Source organism: Bombus fervidus, chromosome 12, assembly GCF_041682495.2.
Source record: "Bombus fervidus isolate BK054 chromosome 12, iyBomFerv1, whole genome shotgun sequence".
NCBI classification, from domain to species: domain Eukaryota; kingdom Metazoa; phylum Arthropoda; class Insecta; order Hymenoptera; family Apidae; genus Bombus; species Bombus fervidus.
The window spans coordinates 11400338-11423570 of NC_091528.1; the positions used below are offsets into that span (position 1 = coordinate 11400338).

Consider the following 23233-nt stretch of genomic DNA (forward strand, 5'->3'; position numbering starts at 1 on the left):
TATTTTCTCACATAGAATCAACCGATATTTGCCGGTAAAACCACGATTACCGAGACACCGCCTGCTTGGGAAAGAGGTCTTGCACCGTTCTCTCTTCAGAGAAAGGGGATGCTGTTAGTTTTTCTCGAGCGAGCGGCGTTTTTAATTCGAGGCATTGTTTCGAGACTCAACGCCGCGCGCAATTTTTCCATTCCGATTCCCTTCGCCGTCCCGAACGCCAACAGCTTTCCTTCCCCACCGTCTTGTACGTTTCCTGACATTTTCAGATATTCAATTACCGCGACACAAGATATTGCGGCCGAACGGGGCCGGGCTCGCGCCGCAAAAACGTAATAAATCGCGCGCTCTGCCTCTCTTTCCTCTCGTTTCTTGTTGCTCACGGGTGGATATACGCGTGGCACGGGACTCGCGTACACGTATCGATACCCGCACACTTGCGTGCGTGTGCACACACGCGGCGACACCGGCTATATCCATACGCCGGCTATATGCATATCGATGCGCGTTCGCTCTCGGAATGACTGCGTGCGGTTGATCGGCAAGAATCGCCGCGGTCGAATGCGAAATACGAGTATCGTCCAGTCGGACTGAAATCGATGGATCGATTCCGAAGGGGCCACGGGGTCGTCTAGGCACTTCCGGCCCGGCCGTAGAGCCCAAGCTTTCTATCAACCCTCGTCTTCGTCTCTTACGCGACCGCTATATACGATACGCTATAGAAATACGAACGCTCCCGCCGTCGTTCCTATTTGTCTCGAATGGGTATAGACTGGAAAACGACGGAAATTTTTGCGTAACGCGCTGCAACGCTGTCGAGCGACATCGTCGATTCTTCGATCATGTTCTCTTCGAGTATGTCGTGAATCGAATATTCGTAGCTTTAACAAGCTGCGAAGCGATAAATATCGCGGCTAATTAAACGATTCGCGGTCGCGTTTCGCACGACCGTCAAAGTTTCGGCTGCGAAATCTCGGTAATTGCCGACGCGTATCTACGACGGGTATCGGAGCCGCGGTATTCTCGTCGGACGCGGCCCCGCGAGAGGGTCGGAAGACGCGGAGCAAGGTACCGACCCGTAAGATATTTATCTGGCGCTCGCACGCGCCTCGTAAATTCGCGCGCCGCTGAACTTTTATACTTTGCCTTTAATACACTTTGCGCGCACCGGATACGCGGAGGGAGCGGCGAGAGAAAGAGAGAAGGTTCGCCGGGTCTATCCGCACGCTGTCAAAAAGAGTCGAGCACGAAATAATACTTACGACGTCTGGAACGATTCTCGGAGATCCGCGGCTCGTGCACCGGTTTCGTACGCGTCGCAGCTTTTCTATCGGTGATCGATCCACCCGCGGGGATAAAACTGTAAGCCAGCACCGTTCGAACGTGCGCAACTTTCCCCGAAGATGAAAACCAGTCACCGAGAGGAATGGAATTTTCTGGAAATCAGATTTACCGTTTCGCCCTGTCCATCTTTCTCGTCCTCTTTCCTTGTATTCTTTTCCTCCTTTTCTAATTTGTCATATCTTTCCGTAGAATATGAAAAAACGTGCTTCGCTGTATTTTTCCCTTCTATCGTCGTATATATATATATGCACACATGTATGTAGCGTGTGTGTACACGTAGAGTTTTACATCGAGGTACGTAGATACGTATTGTAGTATATATACGGGAAAAAGTTGATTTCTGTCGGACGAAAAAGAACGATTACGGAATGTATCACTGATTTTTCCGCTGGTCAATTGTTTTCATCGCAAAAATGCCATCGGTTAAAGCGGAGACCGGATAACCGGGAGTCTACCTACCCGTAGCTTTATCCGAGGTGGTTTGATTTGCACATTCTCTGCGTACGTTACAGAGCCACCGGGTTCGTAAAAAAAAAAGCACGGGATAAAATTGCATTTTTGTGCCACGCAGTTGCACTCCAGCTCGTTCTTTTGCACGCGTTTGGAAAACTCTCGGGATAGGCGAGACTGTTTGCGTAATTGTGCCGGGGGTTCGTAAAACGCTCCTCTTTTTGGCCAAGCCTCTCGCCACGCGTTAGAGTTGTACAGGTTATCGACGAACGCGCGTTTGACCGGTGAGAAAAGTCGCAAGAGGGGAGGGGTGATAGCGAAATAGCCATTAATTACGAGCGCCGGAGCTGCTCTTCCAATTAGCTCGAAAAACCCGCTTTCGTTCTACTCGTTTTTCCTCTCTCCGTCCCTTTCTCTTCCTCCAGCGAACTTGTAATTTATGACTCGACTAACAAGCGTTGAGAAGAAGAATCGCACGCGAACCGATAGCTTGTAGGACGACGTTTTAACCGCATCGACTTTTCCTCCTCTCGACCGTTTTAATTAATCGAAGCTGCCGCGTGCACGAATCCAACCGAATTCCTAGGGTAATCGTCTAGAGGATGAAAAAAAAAAGCCGATCGACGAAAGGATTACGCCTGACGACGAGGACGCGGCCAGCTTATTTTTAACACGGTATATAATCTTCGCAACGGGGGTGCGTTGCTTCGTGATCGGCTTTGTGCACCCCTTCTCCAATATTTTTTTTCCTTTCCCTTTCCGCCTCTGCTCCGCCTATCCTCGTACCAATCGAAATCCGCTTCCACGCGTATAATTCTATCGGTCGATCAAATAATCGAAACGCTTTAAACCCTCTCTCGCTTTTCTTTCTATCCACCCTTTGTATCTTGGAGTGGTGGTGGCGGCGGCGGCTCCGTGGCGCGACGTATCAATCATCGTGCCGGGTTTTCACGAAGCCTCGCAACGAACCGGAGAACCAAGGAGTAACTCTAGCCACCATCCGTTCCTTACAAATAACATCGCGTCGCGAGTTACGGTCGAATCATAGAAAATTCATCCCCCGAGGTCTTACACCCTTCGCCGCACGGACGTGTAACTCGTCCCGGAACATATTTTCCACGTTAACTGCCGCGTATTCCATACCGATACGAATTATTCGCGTGATCGTACCCCTTCGGTAACAACGTTACGCGGAATCGACGTAGCGAGCAATTAAAAGGCTGTAATTTCTGAAACTCTACTCCATCATGACGAAGATTGCTGAATTATTTTTTTATATAGAACAATTACGCAGCCTTATAATCCTGCAACTCGGAACGCAATTTTTAACCCTCGAACGACGCACGATTTTGCTTACGTGTAGCGAAATCTTCATCGTTAGGACCCCAAGGAACGTAATCGTGGGAAATAGACGAGAAATTATAGGATAAATCGTGCCATTGTTATTCCGTTTGAATTAAACGTTAACGTCGCAATTTCATCCTGCGATATCCAAATAAGAAGTCCCATTTCTATCTAGCGCGTACTCGATTTTCCATTTTCCACGCGTCCCGCGCCACGACGTTCGATCGTCCTCTAAAGCATTTAGCAACGCGCGTCGTCGACGACCGCTTTTTTTCCTTCGAAAGTACAATTTACAAGTACGCGCCAAAGGTAACACTGCGAGGCAGTGGCGCGGTGGATGCACCGAGTTCGGTGAGTTGTCCGGGCTTCGTAACTCTTCGTGTTCCTTCTTTCTCAACGGAAAACGTTGCTACGTGTTGCTACATCGGCCAAGGGCCGAGAAGGGAGGAATCGGTGCGTGTTACACGGACTCCCCAGCTTGTTTGCCGTTGCTTGATTCGCTTGTGTTTGTGGAGGGAGCCGATGTGGGGCGGGGTAGGATGGTTAGAGGGGCAGGAGAGGGTGAGTCAAGGTGCTGGGTAGTTGAGGCATTATAGTGCCGCTACAAATCATAGGGCAGACCCCTGCCACTCGGGGTACGTCTGCGTGCGTTCGTGTGAACGTGCGTGTGCGCTTGGAAACGTCGGTGTAGTGGTGGAAGGGTCGCCTGACAGTGGGACGTTACACGCTCCGTGTACTGTATATTCCGTTGGTGCAAGTAGGGGTGGCGCACCCCCGAAAACTGCCACCCCACGAAGGCCCTCCGGGATTGGTGTACACGTCGTTACTACGTGTCCTCTTTCGCCCCCTTTCTCTCTGCTCGCCACGCTGTTCCTCCCTTCGCCACACTTTTTTCTCGTTCGTCTTGCCAAGCGTGCATCCGAGCTTCTCGAATTTTCTGACGTCATCGATCTCGCCACGCCAAATGAAAGTAAAAGCGATCGCCGCCATTTATTTGCTTCTTTGTTTATTCGTTAGTAGTAGGTTTTTTAACGGACCTTTCCGACGACGAATTTCCTTCGTTGCGTTAGATTTACAAAAATCGTCCTGGATGGAATAGCAGGTGCGTTCTTTTAACGTTTCTCGTACACCTTTGTCGCCAACGATCTTCGCGATACTTTCTTCGAGCTGTAGCTCACGTAAGAAAATTACGTCGGTTACCAAACGATGTAATAGATATAGACACACGATACGCATAAAATACAACGATCTATATTGGCCACGTTCGCGATATTATCAACGTGTTTCATCCAAGACACGTCGCGACGCTCGAGACACGCTACGAACTCTAGCGAAAGATGAATTATCGAGCTTCCAAGAGGCTAATATAATAACGTTACGCTTGTTTTATTTGTTTTATTTGAAGTTGCGCGCGTCTTCCTATACGTTTCGCCTCGGCCGAGAGGAGATTATCGATCAGCGAGGAAAATAATCACGCGCGCGAAAATCGCGACTCTGTCGAGATCGAACGATACGATAGTCGGCAAATTTATGAAACGGCTGACCATTATCTCTCCGCGTAACAAATTCATATACGTCCGCGATAGTATTTAATTCCTCGACGGGGAGTTAATTAAGTCGAGGTCGGTCGCGTTAATGGATTCGCCGATGCGCTTAATCGCAGAATAATTTAGCGGCACGAAACGGAAGGAAATTTGTCCGGAGCTTTCGCGACTCGCGTGGAAATCAGACACAGATACCGTCGGTCGAAAACTCGATTTTCCTCTCGTTTTGCCCGCTATGGTTTCTCTCGACTGACTATAAACGCGATATGCTGGCCGAGAATTCGAAGGTCTTGGACAGTTTGATCAGTTTATTGGTATACCAGCCGTACGGGGCCGTAAAGCTGGCGTAGATCAACAAGAAGACGAATTTATGGCGAAGACCGCGCAGGGAAAAAGGTAATCCCTCGTCTTTCGTTCTTGTAGCGACTAGGAAAATTGCTGGAAAGTTCAAACCGTTCGAATTTTAAGGCTCTCGCTTGATTTTTTGCTCAAGCCTATAACTATAAATACTATATACGTATACGTTATACAACCAACCAAGTACCAACGAGGCAGCTAAAAATAGTAAGCGAATATTTTGCGTCGAAAACCTGAACGATCTGTCGAAAAAGAAATTACTCGTTAAATATTGGTGGAATAAGACCGGCGATGATACCTCTCTCTCTCTCGATACCTTCCTCGTAACTTTTCAAATAAAACGAAATAAAACCTTCGCACTGCCCCTAAATCCTCGTTCGCTAATTCACTTTCCTAAATTTAACACCAACGTTCGGGGTTTCAATGACTCTCATCGTCATTCGTTACTTCGAATTAGAAAAAAGCCGCGACAGAGGGAGATGCGAGGGATAAAATTGCGTTCGGTGAGTGAAAATTGAAAGCCACTGACTAGGTTTTGGTAGACTTCTGGATTTAGAGGGATCCCCATGGTGGTTAGAGCTGCCTACTTTACCAACCGATCGGGACGAGTTATTAAATTTTTAATGCGTCTAAGTTGGTACAGTGGGGAGTCTCGACAAGCCTCGTCCTCTTGTTCTCGCCCCCTACCACCTATTCTCTCTATCTCCTCCCCCTGTGAGCCACTCGAGCCGACGATTCAACCCCTGTCCGTTGAACGAGTATCGGAGTAACGGAGGGTCGTCCACCGAGGAACTGAACACGAGGGTGAGCGAGAAAGGGGACCAACGAACACCGTTGTGTGTTGTCTGTCGCAATAAATTTATGAATTGTTCCCAATTACACGGAAGCTCGTGGCCAATCGCGTTAACTCCCTCTTCGGCTAACGGAAATTCACCCTCGTCTTTTTCTGGCCACTTACCGACGTCGCGTAAACACGTCCGTGGGATTTACGAACAGATCAAAGGAATTTATACGACGATTTCTCCGTCTTCTTCGAGCATTCTCCGGGCCGAACGAAACCCTGCCGCGATTCACCGATTCTTTATATTTTGATCTTACCCGCGTCTTTAAACGTTTACGAACGTCTTAAGGAAATTTCTTTCTATCGGTTACACAAGTAGTACAGTTTTGTCTGGAAACAAGCAACGCGCTCGGGATCGATCGGTCGCCTATTAGTCGCGAGTCGGATATACCGTTCCGTTCGACTTGCTTCTCGAACGTCATAGCGACAAATCAAAAAGTGATCCACCGGACAATTTATAACGCGTCAGGAACGCTAATACTAAAGCGAGAAAGCATCAGGCATATTCTATTCGTCTTCTACCAAGCGATGTCACTGTTCGTTCGATCGCAAAAATTTATGGTCCTTCGTTTTTACGGACCTCTCTGTCAACGAGTTCGAACAAAGGGGTGGACGGGACGGTGAGTTGCTTATTTCGAGAAAAAGAGCTGTATACGCGTATCTAATTATCAATGTCATGCAAGAAGAAGACGGGTTTTTCCTAAGGATAAAGAAGTGCAATTGGGCCAAAAACGCGCGAAGGAACGTCGGGAGGGTTAACGATCGGTGGAAAAGCTACGGTAAATTGTTTTCTTTTCCATCGGTTGGAGATGTGGATCTTTTCGTCGAATTTTCGTCCAACGTTATTCCAGATTACAAACTCGTGACTCACGTAACTCGATAGACGGGAGATAGTTGGCTGATGACCGTGCGTTCTCATTAAACACTTGACGCGGTGTCAAGTGACATGGCTGTCAAGGATTGTTTGCATGTCGTGTGTCAGGCTGAACACCTTCGTGCAAAAATTCCGATTATTTTAACGAATCGATCGACGGTCGGCGTGTGCAGACTCCGCGGAGATGGTTTCACCGTTCCGGGAATTCCAGTAGATTGAAATACAGTAGAACATGCCGTATCCAAACTGAATACTCTGATCTAATTCTAGTTCTACTAGCCGAACAGAATAGCTACTAGTAACAGATGCCTTCTCTCGCACTAAACTAACTTTACGTGTTGTTACACGTACGACGCGTGTCTCATATTTGCAATCGGAGAATTTACAAATATACGATATAGAAGCGACGCTACTGTAGAGACGCGAGTGCAAGCATTATTTTCGACGGTCTTCTCGGCGGATAGGCGCAACGCTATCGTTCTTCCCACGCAGGAATCTCGGTACTTAGGCGTACGACTGGCTACGCGAAAAATCACGTGTCGGAGGTGTGCTACGGCTGGCGAAGAATGACGTCAGCCGTCAGCAAGAGTGTCGTATGTCGTATAACTGCACACAAAATTTCACGGAAAGCCAGCGCCACACGATTCCCGACAATCGCGTTCCTCCGCGATTAAAGTTGTTCCAATTTCCGCTGGAAAACTCGCCGCGCCTCTGGAACGAGGTCGACGGTTATTCGGTGCTTCTCTCCCGACCGGTGAAAAGCGATGTCGGAGAAAAAGCTCGTCGGAGTGGGCGGGCCGGAACCGCTTCAGTCGATGAACGAGAGAGAACTCGGGAACGCGATTGATAGGGGGGGGGGGGTTTGTAGGGGTCAGGCGTTTGGAAAAGCGGCAAAGTGGCCGTGGTTTTAATTGCAGTTTAACGAGCCTTTGATGAAAACGCGCATCGCGTAATGGTTAATCTTCATTTGGCCGGGCCCCTGGAAATTTATTGTTCTCGACGATGATGGTACAAACCACTGTTAAATAACAATTACAACGCGACGAGGGAAAGCAGCCACCGAAATGCCCGTGTAACGTCAACCGGCGGTAATTTAACTGCCGCCTCCATAAACAATCGTAGCCAGAGCCATAATTATTATTGTACAGGTCGGACCAGAGAGAGGCACATTGTATGCGCGCCACGCTGCGACAGTTAAATCGCCATCGTTAAATGTCCAGCTTTACGAGTGTCGTTGAATCGACGTTCTCTTCGTTATCGCCATAGCGAACTCCTCCCCTTCTCGCGCCCCTCCCTCTTCCTCTCCCCCTCCCCCCTTTTTTTCTATATTTTTTTTTCTTCCTTCGTTATCGAACTTGTGCGTCACCCGATGCGTGGGCACTTCCGGCCGCTGTGTCCGAGAATCGCGGAAGCGTTCCGCGAACGTGGCTTTAGAGATCGACCATATGCACCGTGTATCGTTACACCGATCGAAAGTCAGAGGGGGTAACTTCCGCTCGACGAGGGTGGCTTTTTCTCCTTTCGTAGCAATTAACACGTCCTGGTTCGGCAGGAAGTCGTCAGATCGATGCGTTAGATATTAACGCGTCGCGTAGAGGGGGAATCCACTCGCAGTGGAAAGGGAACGTACCTGCTCAGACGCATCGTCGACCGTCGAAACGAACGTTTCGGATATCGATGTTACGCTAGAACCTTGTTTATCCGCTATTTCGTTTATGCGAACAAGTTAATGCTCACTGTCAGCTTCAGATACTACATCGTATATGTAATCGTATCCGAGTTTCTATTATTCGAACCACGATCCAACGTAACTTGAGTTATACCTACGTATTTATGTAGGAACGGGTAGTTTCACTACGAATTTTAAGTCGAATTTTTAATCGAACGGATCAAATTCTTACCGTATTATTACAACACAAAATTTATCGTATAATTTCTTCCAATTTTCCGGCAAATTGTCCTCACATCCCCCCCATTCTTGCTTTTTTTTCTTTTTTCTTTTTTTTTTGAAAAAGCGAGCATAGGCGAATGCGTGACTCGCGAGTCGACTTAGCTCATCGAATGGCAGCAATAATCTTGCGTCCTTGGCGGCATCGGGTCGACGACGATGATTTCTCTGTCTCTCGATTCCCCGATGTCGACTTTTCCGTTATCCGGAAAAGTTACTTCCGGTTACCTTGAACGTCGACACGTGCAATTAGCTCGTTCTACGTGTTCTAATCGTTTCCCTGTATGTCGTTTCTAATTAAAATTCTTTCGTTTTGTTTCAGGTAAGTGATGGAGTTGCAGTCGCGGAGCATTTGGCTCTCTCAGTTGCTTTGTTCGAGCGAAGAACAGAGGAGAGTCAGTTGGATTGATTCGATGGTAAAAGGGGGAAGGGTGTTGATAAATAATAGGGAAAGAAAAGGACTGGAATACGAAGGTGACGGAGAAAGAAAGGTACATTCCGTGGATATGACGAGGATCAAAGGAAACCTATAGAGCCGACGCGAGCGGAAAGCACGTGGGCAGTCAGTCGCTAACAATCGTAAACAGGCGTGCTTAATTCATTCAACTTTCTAGCACCGCGCCTACCTAGCTGCCTGTCGCCCCGATATTTTCCACGTTCCCCGCGGAAATGTTTGTCATTCGCGTTTATGCTGTTTCTTTATTCAGCTGCCGCGTAATATGCAGCCATTTTATGTGTTTACCTAGCCGGATCGTTAATCTTTGACCGTTCCTCGTGAAACGATCTGTAAATCTCGTCCTAGAAATCGTACGACGAAATCGTCTACGCATCGGGTGACTCGTAAGTCCGACTTTTATAGTCGCGCGTCGATACGATATTTATATCGTTCGTCCGTGACACAGGAAACGAGTACGTCCCTCTTTCCATCCGAATTCATTTGAATCTGCTAATCGGATCGTTTTTTAAACAGAAACTTGCCAGCTTCGTTACATTCGTGTCTATATTCATTGTTTCGGTACATTCGCGCGTTCTTTTCATCGTGTCGCAGCTTCCCGGACGAGAATAGGACCTTGACCTTTGAAACTGCGAATCATCGATCGACGTACCCCTATCGTTCGGTCGCTCAGAATTCAGGAAGCTTTCGCAATCGTTGAATCGTGAATGGATTAACGGTACAGAAACACTGTTAGAGAGGAACGCCTTCTAATTGTACGAACCAGCTTATCCGCCGAGGGAATCTCCTTTTTCGGAGTGTCACGCTATATCGGTAAATTTCAGGGCCGTAGTCGGTCCCAACCAAATTCAGCAGGATCGTTGAATCGATCACGTGCTATTTTTTCGTCCGATCGTCGACGCAGTGGATCGCGCATGGACCGTCCGAACCGACAAGCCAGGATCGCAAAGGATCGGAACTGACAATTAAAGCTCGACGCGTGGTGCGATTCTTATAGAGGCGCAGCTTGTTCAAACACCTTCCGAACGTTGCACTGTCCGTCGATACAGCGACGTTAAAACTTCCGTATCTTAAAATTCAATCTTGAACTTTGCACGGAATAATGAAACTCGTTGTGTGTATATTGGAAGGTGTCGTTGGTACTTGATAGAATAAATGAGAGACTTGGGAAGGATAGTTTAATGGATCATTCTCCTTTAATCGGTCGTTGTTTTAATTCGTTGATTAAAAATAATTATCGTCCCTGTTTATTTCGAGGGTCGACACGCGACTAGAATAGCGTGACGCGCGGTTGTAACTTGTTAACGAGCAAGTTTTACGCAACGAACGCATTGTTTGCATTCATATATAATTACGTAAGGTACATCGATCGGTTTGGACGATTCGACGAGGGTTATTCAGAGGCGGATCGCGTCTTTCATTCGTGGCCGATAGATTTCTAATTTCGTCGAATAAGGTCAGAAAAGGTGTCCACGTCAGTGTGGTCGTTTTGGTAGCGCGTTCTTCCGACCAGTTTTATTGGCACGTATAACCACGTTCCCAAAGGCGACAGGCAGTCTGGGCCAATTTACTCTTCCCTGATTAATTCTTTCGCCGGCCGAACAAAAGGAGAACGTCCCGTTAGTCGATCCGCCGTTGTCTCTTCGTACTAGAACTTCAAGTTGCCAAGACTCTTTCGGACTCGACTTTCAGCTAAAACTCGTTAGCCTTATCGTCGTTGCTTTTAACTCTTAACTCGCGTAAACCTACGATAGCTCACAAAAGTATTTCACGATAAACAATCCGGATATTGGACAGGTGAAACGCTAAAAAGTTTCGTTCCGCGAGCTATACTATCGTGACTACAAAAATTAGAGATATCGTAAAAATGAAACGCAGAAGCTGATTAAAGAAAACGCCTTACTAGGAAGCAAGGATACGTTTCCGGAGCCACTGTGATAAAATATTATTTTATCCAGATACTCTGTATTTCTCGGATCGCTCTCGGTTATTTCCCCTTCCAAGAGCTGTCGCTGCCTGAAGAACGGCGTTACGTTGTCGACGGCGGCAGGCAGTCTGGCCAGTTTACTCTTCAGTGGCTAGTCCACCTCTCTTCTTAGTACAGCCGTCCTCCTCGCATCCGCTCTTTCTTTCTCTATCATCTATTTGCCGAGCCGCGTAGCACGATCACCTCTCGGGGCCCCGTCCTTGTCGCGCACCTCTCAGGTACGCGAATCGTACCTGCACGCGCGTGCACTGCACGTCGTTCGCGTACCTCCCTCGTTTCTCTTCTACTCCTCCGGAGTCCTTTAAAACCGGTACAGTACCGGTAGAAAGCATCGGCCCCGAACACTTCCTTCTTCGTCCTCTGTTTCCTGCGAGCTTTCTCGTGTCGTTTCTCGAGACCTTCGTCTTTATTCTCTGCCCTCTCCCCTCGTCCGCCTCTCGTTCGCCTCTCTCGGCGTTTCGGACGACGCTGCAACGTTTTATCGTTTCCTCGTTTCGTCCCGAGGACGATATTTCACCCGAGCGAATCGAATCTGTCCGGAGATCGTCCGTGTCTCTTTCTCGGATCGCGAGCCGACACCGGAGAAGTTAATCCGCGCACGTACGATTTATTTTTTCGCAGCCGACTGGACGGAAAACTCGCAATTTCGTTTCTAACGAAATTATCTATCGGCTGTATAATATACTTTTTTTTTTTTTTTTTTTTTTTTTTGAGGAAACTAACGTTAAAAAAGAAGAAGCGAGAGAAAGTGCTTCTACAGATACGAAAGCGTAATTGTCTTTATTAGCTTTGCTCGTGTCTCATACGAGACACGTTAACGTTGCCGTTAACGAGTTTAGTTTCTTCTTACGAGTCTTTTCTAGATGTTCGTGGAAAAAAGAATTCCGTAGCTGGTAGGGTTCGAACGAGTTACGTAGAGTGGCGGCGTGGCTCGTGGCACGGTGTAACACGAGCGTGTCGCGATTCGAAAGGGTACGTTGTCGCGAGCAAACATCGACGGATATCTAGGTGAAGGTGTACGATTAGGCATCTCGCGGACCGTGGCACGGGTAGGTACTAGTTTTCGTTGAGCAACCGCCAGTCGATTCTGGAGCGCGTTGGCTGCTCGATTACGCATGCCGATTCCCCTCCTCGTTCGCGTCCTGTCGTTTTCCACGCGAAATCCCGCGGACGATTTTCTAGCTGTCGCTAGCGTTACGTAAACGCTTGGCTTTTTTCTCGATTTATAGATACCGGTATCGTGGGTTGCGATTCGTGGTACGAGCCATGTTAAAAAGATTCTACGATTCGAAATAAGAAGTCAACGATAAGAAAGTTGCGTTGAGAGCTTCGTTATTTTTTTTTTCCTCTTTTTTTTTGCCCTGTTTTGCGTCATAGAATCTGCCTTGATCGAAATTATGGTCATAATCTTATACGAGGAAGCAAGTAAATACCATCGACGTATTAATAATTTGATTTAAAGATATTAATATAAGTAACGTTTGAGAAAGAAAGAGAGAGAAAAAGAATAGGAAATGTCCCAACGACAAGACCTTCGAACGAAAGTACCTATACGTATATATAGAACTATTTGCTAGCGCTATTCTACCAATATTCAGGAAATAGTCAATTTTCTAGGTAACAACAAATATAAAGAAGTATAACGTCATACCGATTTAGTCAGGCAAATTCGTGAAAAGAATAAAAATTTGCAAATCTCGTTTACACAGCTGTTTCGATCAAGGTTGCTTTCACTGATTGGCTATTTAAAGATAGGAAAACACGTCGATTCGATGATAAAATATTCCGCGAGGTTTTAGAAAAAAAGATAAAGCGACGATTTCGACGTTTTTACGTGAGGTTGATCGACGTCGATATTTTTGGCTATCCAGCCGCCTCCTTCGTTTCACCGATATTTGACAGGTTGCTTGGACTTGCACTGGCCTGTGCATTCGCTTTCCTACCTGTTGCACGTCGGCCTGGCCAGTTTTTCCTCGGGTTTACCTCCCCCGGATGCCGTGACCCGCTCGACGCCGCGGGGGTGGTAATGCGGACTCGTATTTTTTTTCCCCAAGGCTACTAAATTTCTATATAATTTCCAGTCTCTATCGAAATTCTAAATCGAATCGAGTATTCGAATAATTAAACCAATTGTCGTTACACAAACCCGATTCTCTATCTTTCGACCGATTCTCTATTCTCGAAACTGACGAAGAGCAAACTCGTCATTCGGATAACAATTTCTTTACCACGAGAGATCTCCCGCATCTCGATGTTAAATCTTTAACAGTTTTGTCGTCGATAAAGTCTATCGTATTCGCATTCGCGAATATTAAATTTTAATTACACGTACACGATCATAGAGGTTGGAGCTGGATATGGAAAAACTTAACGGTCGCAACGGTCCAGTTAAATCGTGCAAGTGCAGTGGTAGAGTAAGAATCTTGTATAGCTTTGTTTCGTTTTCGTAGAAGAATGCGTGAATAAGACGGTAGTTTCTGTCTCGAGAAGAATCGATTCCCCGACGCACGGAAGTCGGGACAAAAGAGCCGATTCACCGGTGGCGGCCTCCTTCCTAATCCTCACAAAGCGCCTCACGTCGCCACGAAGTCGAAGTTTACTTTTCGTGCTCAAACATAACTCCGGGCCTTTCGGAAGTGGGGGGTTAAACACACATAATCCACCGTTTTCCGCCGTAACTCGTAACTCCCGCTCGTATTTTCTCTCGTTCCTCTCTTTCTCGGTCCCCTCTGCCCCCGGACTTCCTCTCATCCAGGGTCCCTCGCGGTCCCTCCGCTCCGTGAACGAACTATTTCTGTAGCTCTGTGCGCGCCACGCGGCAACGAGAGATGCAACGATGCACGCGAGCACTTTCCAACTGGCGAACGCGAGTATGTGCGACCGTGTTTCAACGGGAACGCCTCGACTTTACTCGCTCGAAGAATTTTAATTCCTCGATCGTTCGATATAATACGGTTCGTTGATCGACTCGTCGTTTCTTCTTAATATCCGCAGTTTGCAATTTTTCCGATTCAGCGTTAGAAACTAATTCCAGCCAAGTTTCTCTATCTCGCCGATTCAGCGAATCCTAATTCGTCAAGGATCGGACGAGGTTCGTTCGTTCGATCGGATCGTCGTTTACTCTCCGTATTGGTAATTTGGCTATTCTTGTCGTGCAACGTTAGAAAAATTCCAGTTAGGTTTTTCTAGTCTTTGTCGGACTGGGAATGGCCGAGGTACTTGACCTCTGGTAAAAACGGGAAGAAACAGGCGATTAAGATATCGCGATTAATGCCCGCGCGGAACGGGAGGGAGGAGATAGCTTGCAGCAAACAACGCCCGCCTCGATGAATCAATATACACTTCTGTTTTTGACGATGCCCAGTGCGGTCCGGAATAAATCTCGCTGTTGGAGCGAGTCCCTTTTCTTCCTCGGAACGCTGGAACGTCTCTGTTGATCCGCCGTCGCGTCGGCGAAGAAAAGAACCGGCAATGAGCGGAACGCTTTCGTCTCGTGCGCGACAAGGCTAAACTCGCGACCACCCACTCTCTCTTTCCGTGATCGTTCTAGGAAATCCTGACGCTTTATAGGAACGAATAATAGCATCCTGAGTATCGCAAAAAGATAACGACGAAGATTTACAAAACAATCCATAGATAGAACGATTACGCGTGGATTCGATGAAAAAATCATGTACGGCGCGATTCGTCCTTCCGCTTAGTTTCTTTTCATCCACGCCATTAGTATCCGATTATGACATAGAAAATCGTTCTATCCGCTACCGCTTCTTCTTGGTAGAACGATCGATAAACTCGTGACTTCTTTAACGCGTTTATAGAACTTTGTTCGTCTCGTTACCATGTAGATAGGTACCGATAGTTCGCGACTTGCGATCGGCAAAATTTCGCCAATAGTATTAGTTCGATCGTGTGCAAGACGCATCGTTGGTCGAATCTTAAAGCGCAGAGATCGCACGAAAAATGTTTGGAAAATTTTAATCCGTCCGATCCCAAGTTCCATCTCGTGACTATTTCTCTCTATGGAACAGCGTAAGAAAGAACATGACCGTAAAATTGTTATCGACGTTCGGCCAAGTTGGAGAAACTGTATGTGGCGCGGCGAGCGTAGCGGTGCAACGGACGCGTGTAAACGGGACGACGAGAGTACGGTCTAGGGCCGAGAGGAGAGCGAGAGAGGGCACACGAGTGCGTCTACATGCACGGAACAAGCACGTTCTCGTGGAGGGGTAACGCTGGACCCAGGCTCCGTGTGGCGCGTAGCTTATGAGCCGAGTAACAAAACCAGTCGTCTCTGTACTGGCTGACCAGCTGCCCGTCGCTTCTTGCCTTCTAATCCTCTGGCGATTGTTTTCGCTTCGATCCTCGCGACGATCTCGTCGTCTCGTCTCGTCTCGCCCGCGAAATCGCTCTCAGATACCGTTGCGCGGCCGAATCGCTGATTTAAAGCGATTCGTTCGATCGACTCGTAAAAATTTCAACTTCTTTGAAAGTGACGTATCTTGGCAGAGAGCAGGTCGAGAAGAAAGAGATTTCAAAATGAAAGAATTTTATCGGAAACGTGGTTTTCATAGTTCGTGAGACGCTTCGCGATCTTTTACATTTTGTGAAATTGTGTTCTCGAAGAATAGGGGCGAATAAATCGAAGCAAAGTGAGAAGTACGTCTACCTTCTGTAAAATTCAAGGCTAGAACTATAAATACGCGGCGAGTAAAAGGAGAGAAAATTGTGTAGCGCGATAGAATCCAGGAGGGAACAGCGAGGAGATTAGTCGTCATTGGGAAGCTCGAGGAACAGGGTTGCGATACGCGCGGTGTGTTAACGCGCTCGTGAAAGTCTCGTGCGGCAAAGTGCGCAGAAACGCGAGTGTAAACGCATTGTTCAAAAATAGTCGGCGTGGTCGAGGGCCGCGGAGGCTGCGATTCGACGAAAGTCTCGAGCGATTCGAAGAATCCAAATTAAAGGGAACTCGGGAGAGGCACTCGCGGTTTCGCAAACTTTCCACGCTGATTAATGATCGTCGCTGGGCGCGCAGCGAGCTTAACCGAGTAACGCGAGAAGAAGCGAACGGAGAAACGCGTCGCCTGCGATTCGAGCGATCGCAGTTCCTCCGTGCAGCGATAAATTGAATTAAACGTTGAGACCCTCTCGAGAGAAAGACAAGCGCGGAGAGGATGTCTCGTCCTACGCGAGATTGTTTATCCTCGCGTTGCACACGCCGGATACGAATTTATCTCACGATTTTGCACGATTTTCTCTAATACCATTGGCCGCGTGAATAGCTTGTCCCTAGAAGCTTTCGCAACGCGTTCGAATCGAAAGAATCGATCGAAGCAAGGGTTTAGCGAATCCACCGGCTCTGACGAGCCAAACAACGATGTTGAATACGAGTTCGTGTCAAAGGGACGAGCGATCGGTCGACTGTCGATCTTGTTGGCTGGATCGCCATCAACGATAAGGACCAGAGGATGCATCGATCCGCGAGAAACAAAACGTAGATGACTCCTCTAGAAATCTCTTATTCGTATCCCGATTCTCTGCGAATAATTCAATATGGATCGTAGCTTCAAAAACAACGCAGACTTCAAGATGAATCAGCAGAATTTTAAACTGAGCGATTTTGGGATCAAAATGGAGCCGTGTTACGCGATCGAGCAGTGCAGGACCGCCTCGAGGTACGCTCAAATCGCCACTGTCCAGTCGCAGCGAATGCAAATGAGAACTGGAAGACTCGGTTCAGGAAACAACGGTTCGAGTCCTCTTCAAGTCGGCTGCAATCTTTCTCAGTTACCTTCGAACTGCTCCGCGTTAACGTGCAACAGTCAGCCACGAAGGAGTCCGAATCGATCGCAGAACGTACCCGGGGATCGATTTCAAGCCGCCAGCCCGAACAACTTGTCCGGGAATGTGTTACAGCCGGCCGTCTCCTCGGTACCATCTCCCGGCTATTGGAACCAGTATGGCGGACAGGAGAGCGGGGTAAACGTCTTAGTAGAGTCGTTTTGCGGAGAATAGCTGGCGCGATGATGTTGCGCGATTTGTCAGGAAACTGTTCGCCTTCGGTCATGCGTGTAATCGACCGTTCAAGCTTTGAAATATCTCTCATCTACGATCACCGTGCCTTCGGATCGTCTTCGCGTTCCTCGCCACCAATTCCTCTACGAATTTTCCCCGTTCGAGTTCTGCTTCGAATCAGATTCTAAACTTACGGTGTATCCAATAACGCGTGATTAGAAAGAAGACGAGTTTAACCGAAGAAATGTAAAAGGCGCCACTTTTTAGCCTGCTCATCGGACAATACGGTCGACTCCTTAGAGTTAAGATTAACCCGATCAAATTCGTACTCTTTTCGTCCGCCTTTTATCCAGCTCTACATACGACGGATGTGACAATTTTACGATAACCGGTATCGAAGGAAAGTCTCGCGTGGCACAAGACCGGCTGATTAGTCGCAGACTGCATAGGACCGGTTTGGTACTCGTACGTGACTTCCAGCCGACTCGAATCTTTTATTGCACATACCACGTTCTCAGCGTGCACTTGCCGTCGTTTATTCGCGGGGAGATTCAGTGTTGAGCCTGTTGGAAGGGGAGGGATGTCGTTTTTAAGGGTCTCGATGATGTCATACCTACTGTGCTAGCCTGGAATATTCTAGATCTAGATTACACCGTCGTCGTATCGCGGTGACTTTTAAACCTAGGATCGTTTAACGTTACCTTTTAACGCTATTGAATCGCGGATTTTTGTGCGAGTTGGTAATTTTGAGAATGCAATTAAAATTAATTAACATGTAAGTAAAAAAAAGCGTGTGTTCCACCTACCGCCAATTATGGTGAAAAGTACTAAGCTTTGGATACTTTATATATCTTTTTCACATTAGGTGCATTCTGTGCAATTTTTCATTTTCAAATTTCCTACAAACGCACAAAAGTCACGGCAGTCGTGTCTGAAAGTGCTAACGAAATGTCCAAAGTTTCTGTGGCGAGTGCTTGGAATACTTTGGCGAGCCATGGATACATTTCGAAAGAATTTCAAAGCGGATTTCGTGGCAGGAAGCGGCTCGCAGTCGGAGCTTTAGCCTCGACCTAACCTGATGTGCCGCCACTCGTATCTAATGTTTGTCTCTCCACGTGGAGTCGTATTCACGACGCGTTTCGCTCGTCCAGCTAATTAGTATGTGCCGTGGTGGCACGTATTAGGTGGCGGTCACACTTGCATACGAAAGACGCGCACACACAAGGCACCTCGTTCACCAGTACTCTGCCGACAACGAAAAAATCGCTCGCTGGAATTTGAAGAATCTTCGCACACCGTCCCACTCGTTCACGGTTTTCTTCGTTCCCACCTTCTCGAGACGTTTGTGATACCCCGCGTTTTGCATTCTAGAGAACCCCTTTCACCGAGCTTGGTCGAGAAAGTTTACTCGAGTAGAAACATTTAGACAATCGGGGAAATACGTTTCTCTTGAGATTAATTAAATTATAGGGCGTCGTTCGTAGCTCGTTAAAAAATATTTGTCTTGGCCGGCGTAGACGCAATTCCAGTCATCTTACTTCGATCGAAAAAGCCACAAATTTCTCCTATGGGAGTACAAATTATTTTTATTTAGCTCGTCGTTCTATAGCTAACAAAAATAACCAAAGTTGCGCGAAACTTGGGATGGAAAGCGCGTATCGATCAGAGAAGGCTAGCTAACTCGTCGATTACCGTTTCTCCAACATAACAGACTTTTCACCTCGAAATCTTTTATTCTTTTACCTATTCTTCTGCCTATTAAAATGAGATTACATTTTACTATCGCAAAAAGAAACCGATCACGACAAAACTAACAAAAATTGATTCGTCTTTATGAACCTTCGACCAACTTTTGACGATGAATTCCACGGTTATAGCAGTTTCTATTTAAAAGACAGTTAATCCGGGTAAAGATAGTTAATTAATAATCGTAGTTATTAACGCGTGTATTCGTCGTTAGAGATAAATAAATACGAGTAATACTCTGGCGGAATGGCGATCGAACGTGCGTCTGTAGAAGATAATTATATTAATTAGTTGGCGAGATCGTTAAAGTGCCTTTGATCCTCGTGCGTACCACTGTCGTGTACATCGGTCGTCTAGCTCTGGCTGTGGATAAGATTTATATCTCTTAAGATAGCTTCTTTCCTTGCCCCGCCCTCTTCCATCTTGATTTTTCTGGTAAATCGGCGATGGTAACGCGGATCGAAAAATACGACGGATTTATTACCCTGGTAATTCCTCGAACGTTAAAATCGCTCCAGCCGCGAATTAGTTCCCGGAAAAGTGACGCTTCTGAAACGCGTCGGCGATATAATTTCCGAATCGTTGAAAGGTTCTAGAACGTAAAAATAATTGCAGATAAAACAGTTGAAATTATACTTTAATTAATTATTAAACCGATGGAACGATACTTTTAACCCTGCTACGGTCTTTGTTCTTTTTTTACCAGCATAATTTTATTCTCTTTGACAGACAACAAGATCTTGAAAGTTCGAAGAAAAAGTTTTGTCGCACACCACGTCAACGACGATTTCTTCGTTCGTACTTGTAAATTTGTTAACGACGGAGTCGAGTTAAGTTCGATTGCTTCTAAAAGCGAATCGAGAAACGCATCGGGATTAAAATGTGAAATACGCGTCTCGATCCGACTTCTTACGAAAATCTCGGCTTACGTCGGTATAATTTTCAACTCGGTAATTATTATGGAGCGCGATTGTGGTAATAAGACGCGATTATGAAGAAAAAAACGGAATGAAATATTCCGGATCGGGCGTGGTGCACGTCCCACACTGTAGAGTCTCGGCCTGTCTCTCGCCTTTCTATCCTCTGCTCGCAACGTTCTAGCCACGTACTCTAATCGGTATCGGCATCTCTCGATTGTCTCAACTCGAGTCGTTAAAATATCAAGCACGTTTTTTTTTTTTCTATCGCCTGGAAATGAGCTATGAATTTTTCACGGCATACCGAACACGTTTCCTCGTCGCTGGATAGAAAAACTTGCTCGTTAAGCGTCTATATTGAACGAATCGTCTCTTGACTTGGGAATACATCCGCGCGAAATATCCTTTTTTTGTGGAACTTTGTTGCCGTGGTCACAATTACGAAACGTTTTCCACGAAAACGTAGCTGTTCGGTAAAAACGTAGGCTACTCGCGTTCCATTCCACAAAATGATCCGACTTGGTAGTAGCGACGAGCAGATAAGTTCGGATTAGAACACTGGTAAACTAGATTCGAAGCGTCTATCTATAAGTATCTCGAAAAAAAGAAGCGCTACTTTCAAATAGTACTTTGGCAAATGGAAAAAGTAGAATCGGGCGGTGGTCTAGCAGAAATAAATTGTATGACCATATTGCTGAAAATCCTCCGTTCCCTTACAATCATTTTTCTCGGCTATAAATTGACGTTCGTTTTGCAAGTATTTGTTCCGAGGTTGGAAAAAGGCTCGCGAACATCGAATACGTCGCAAGTACAACGAACAACGATCCACGCTATGAGTAAGAACAACTTTTAATTGCGCGTAATGATAAGTCAAATATTATCGAGGACGGATCGAAACGATAACGATGACGATACCGAGGAAATAAACGTAATTTTTTATTCTTTGCGGTCGGTGGAGTCGGGCGGAGAATAAATTTTCGTGGAACCGGTGGCCCGGAGAAAAGTTAAATAGGGGTGGAAAAGTGGGCGGGTGGAAGCCTGGAGCCTGAAGGGAATCGCTTTATTTTCAAGGAAAAAGTTCTCCCTTTGAGACTGGCGAAAAAGGACGGGGTCCGGTCTTCTGCCGAGAGCGAGAACGCGATAAGCGATCGTTCGGTATTCCGCGCGCGCGGTGACGAGAGAGGAAAGTTCCTCGGCGCGGAGCGTATATCGACGCGAGCGGAACTGCATGCCTCTTGTAATTCTGCGCGGCCGTCGTCTTTTATGCAGACTTAAATCACATTCTCGAGGAATGAGTCGACCCTTCTCCTCGGAAGAGGAGAAACGCTCGCGTTTGGTCGATTCTACCGGGTGATTCGATACCGAGTTCTGCTACTGTGTACCTAGGCAGCTGGTCGACAACGACTCGAGGCGACGCGACCAGGCGACTCGCACGATTCCCTATCGATTTGATCCTTTTGCGGGAGGCTGACTTTACATGGATTTCAATCGCATTCTGATTCAGTGAGTCAATCTCTGGAACCAAGAAAGAGACTCTCTCGTATCGACAAATACGTTCGCCACTCCGCGTAGCTAGTCATTTTTATCGCCAGGAAGAAAACCGCGGCCGGTTTAAGTTCGGAGAGATATTTACTGGGAAATTGATTCGAGCGGAACACGAATTGCGTTGCGTGGTGAATCGTATTTTCGTGCCAAGCGAGCACTAATTTAGCATCCGAACGAAACTTCGTTCGCCGCGGGCCAGGCTTACCATGAGTTAAGCTCATTGTAACCTAGATTCGCCGTAGACGAGGATCCACCGTGTAGATCGCTCCTGTCTACGTCTACCTAGTGGATATTAGGCGTTCCGTATCGCGTTCGAGGTAATAGTTTAGATTCCGCCGTAGCCCAATTTCTCCATAAACCAACCTCGTCGACCGATCAGATATAGGCCAATCTAGATTTCCTATAATTTTGACGCGGGCCACGCGTGCGGGATGCCTTATAATCTGTAGCACTGCGACAATCGGATTCTGCGTAGTCCACGTAACCCGTAACTTATACCTACGACCGTCTACCCACTGTGTAATATAGGTTTAGTATAATCTAGCTTCTAGGTAATTTAGCTCTACCTTTACAACGTAGGACACTGTGTAGCGCGACGTTTACGATAACGTTGCTTCATGCGTATTTATCGTAAGTTGGATTTAGAATAACGCTGGAATCATCTAATCCGCATTTCGAGCAACGTAGAGAAGTCGCGTACACGTATCTCGCGCTCAAAATTTCGCTCGACAGTCTCTCGATGCTTTCACGGCCTAGGTCGTTACGTTTTACCTTGTTACGCGTTTCCTGGCCTAAAACGACGTTAGAAACAGCAATGGTTACCAGTAATACCAACCAGTAGCAGTAACGTTGTCGCGATCGATACTTTTGAAGAGAAAAGAAAGAAACGAAAAAGCTACTCGTACGTGTATATTTGATATCGAAATCAAACGAAAAGCAGAAGTTGGAAGTACAAGAGTGATCAACGACTTTCTTCTCTTATTCTTTTTCTTTTTTTTTTTTTTTTTTTCGTCGAAAGTATTAGCGAGATACCGTGAATGTAAGCGAGAAGACGCGTGTTAATCGAGGCCTGGACGCTTCGCTCGTTAAAAACCGATCACGTAGGCCATATCAGCCAACTAATTGTTGATTATGCAGCCGTTTGTCTTGGCTCTCGCTATATACGCGATAACGATACGCCTAATAAATAATGTAGACGTCGTGGATCTCTAGTCTCTTTTCACGTGCTGCGCTGCTAGCCGAGGCACCCATTCGGAATTACATATGCACACCTGCGCTGTGTGTTCGGAACGTTGTAAACCGACGTATACCTTACGCCCGTGGCGGTTGTATTGGTACCGTTGCCACCGGATCCTCCATCCCGTGTAAACGGCCTTAAGCCTCTTACGTCAGGTTTCCACGAGTGGGTACGCCTGATAATTACCAATTAGTGGGTGCCAATTAAAACGGGAAGCTTTCGATCGTACCGCTCTCGCGATCCTCCAACGCCCTTCTTCTCCTTTATCGTCAAGATTTACTCGTCGCGATGAATTTTACCACTCTCCCTTCTTTATTCCCCCTTTTCCCTCCGTCTTTTTCTCTTTCTCTTTCTCTTTCTTTGAACTCCTGTTTACCACGCGTATCGTCGTCGACGCAAGTGGCTCCTTTGTTTGGGCTACCAACTCGGGATTTACTGTGAAACCGTTTAGTCATCCATTGCCTACAGATACAGAAAAATCTTACGCGGTACGATGTAATTTCGCGAGAAACGGCAATTCTTTCTTTCCAGGGTGAAAATAAAAGAGTTCTCGACGTTTCTACCACAACGTGTACGAATCTATGATTCGATGTGTTCGTTCTGTTTAAAATATTAAACGGAATAATAGTACGCCGC

The 23233-nt window shown here is 46.8% G+C and overlaps 1 protein-coding gene across 15 annotated transcripts in view; it reads left to right on the forward strand.

Annotated features, from left to right (window-relative positions):
- Window positions 1-23233, forward strand: part of LOC139992617 (protein daughterless) — a 358939-nt gene that overhangs the window by 65560 nt on the left and 270146 nt on the right. The window contains exon 2 of one of the 15 annotated variants that reach the window (XM_072013614.1): window positions 9022-9190. The exons of 13 other annotated variants lie outside the window; for them this stretch is intronic. In XM_072013614.1, coding sequence (XP_071869715.1) covers window positions 9029-9190 — 162 coding nt within the window. In that variant the 5' untranslated portion in view covers window positions 9022-9028. Of the gene's footprint in view, window positions 1-9021; window positions 9191-16611; window positions 17117-23233 lie in introns of those variants that run through there. One more of the 15 variants, XM_072013609.1, reaches the window with a different exon arrangement.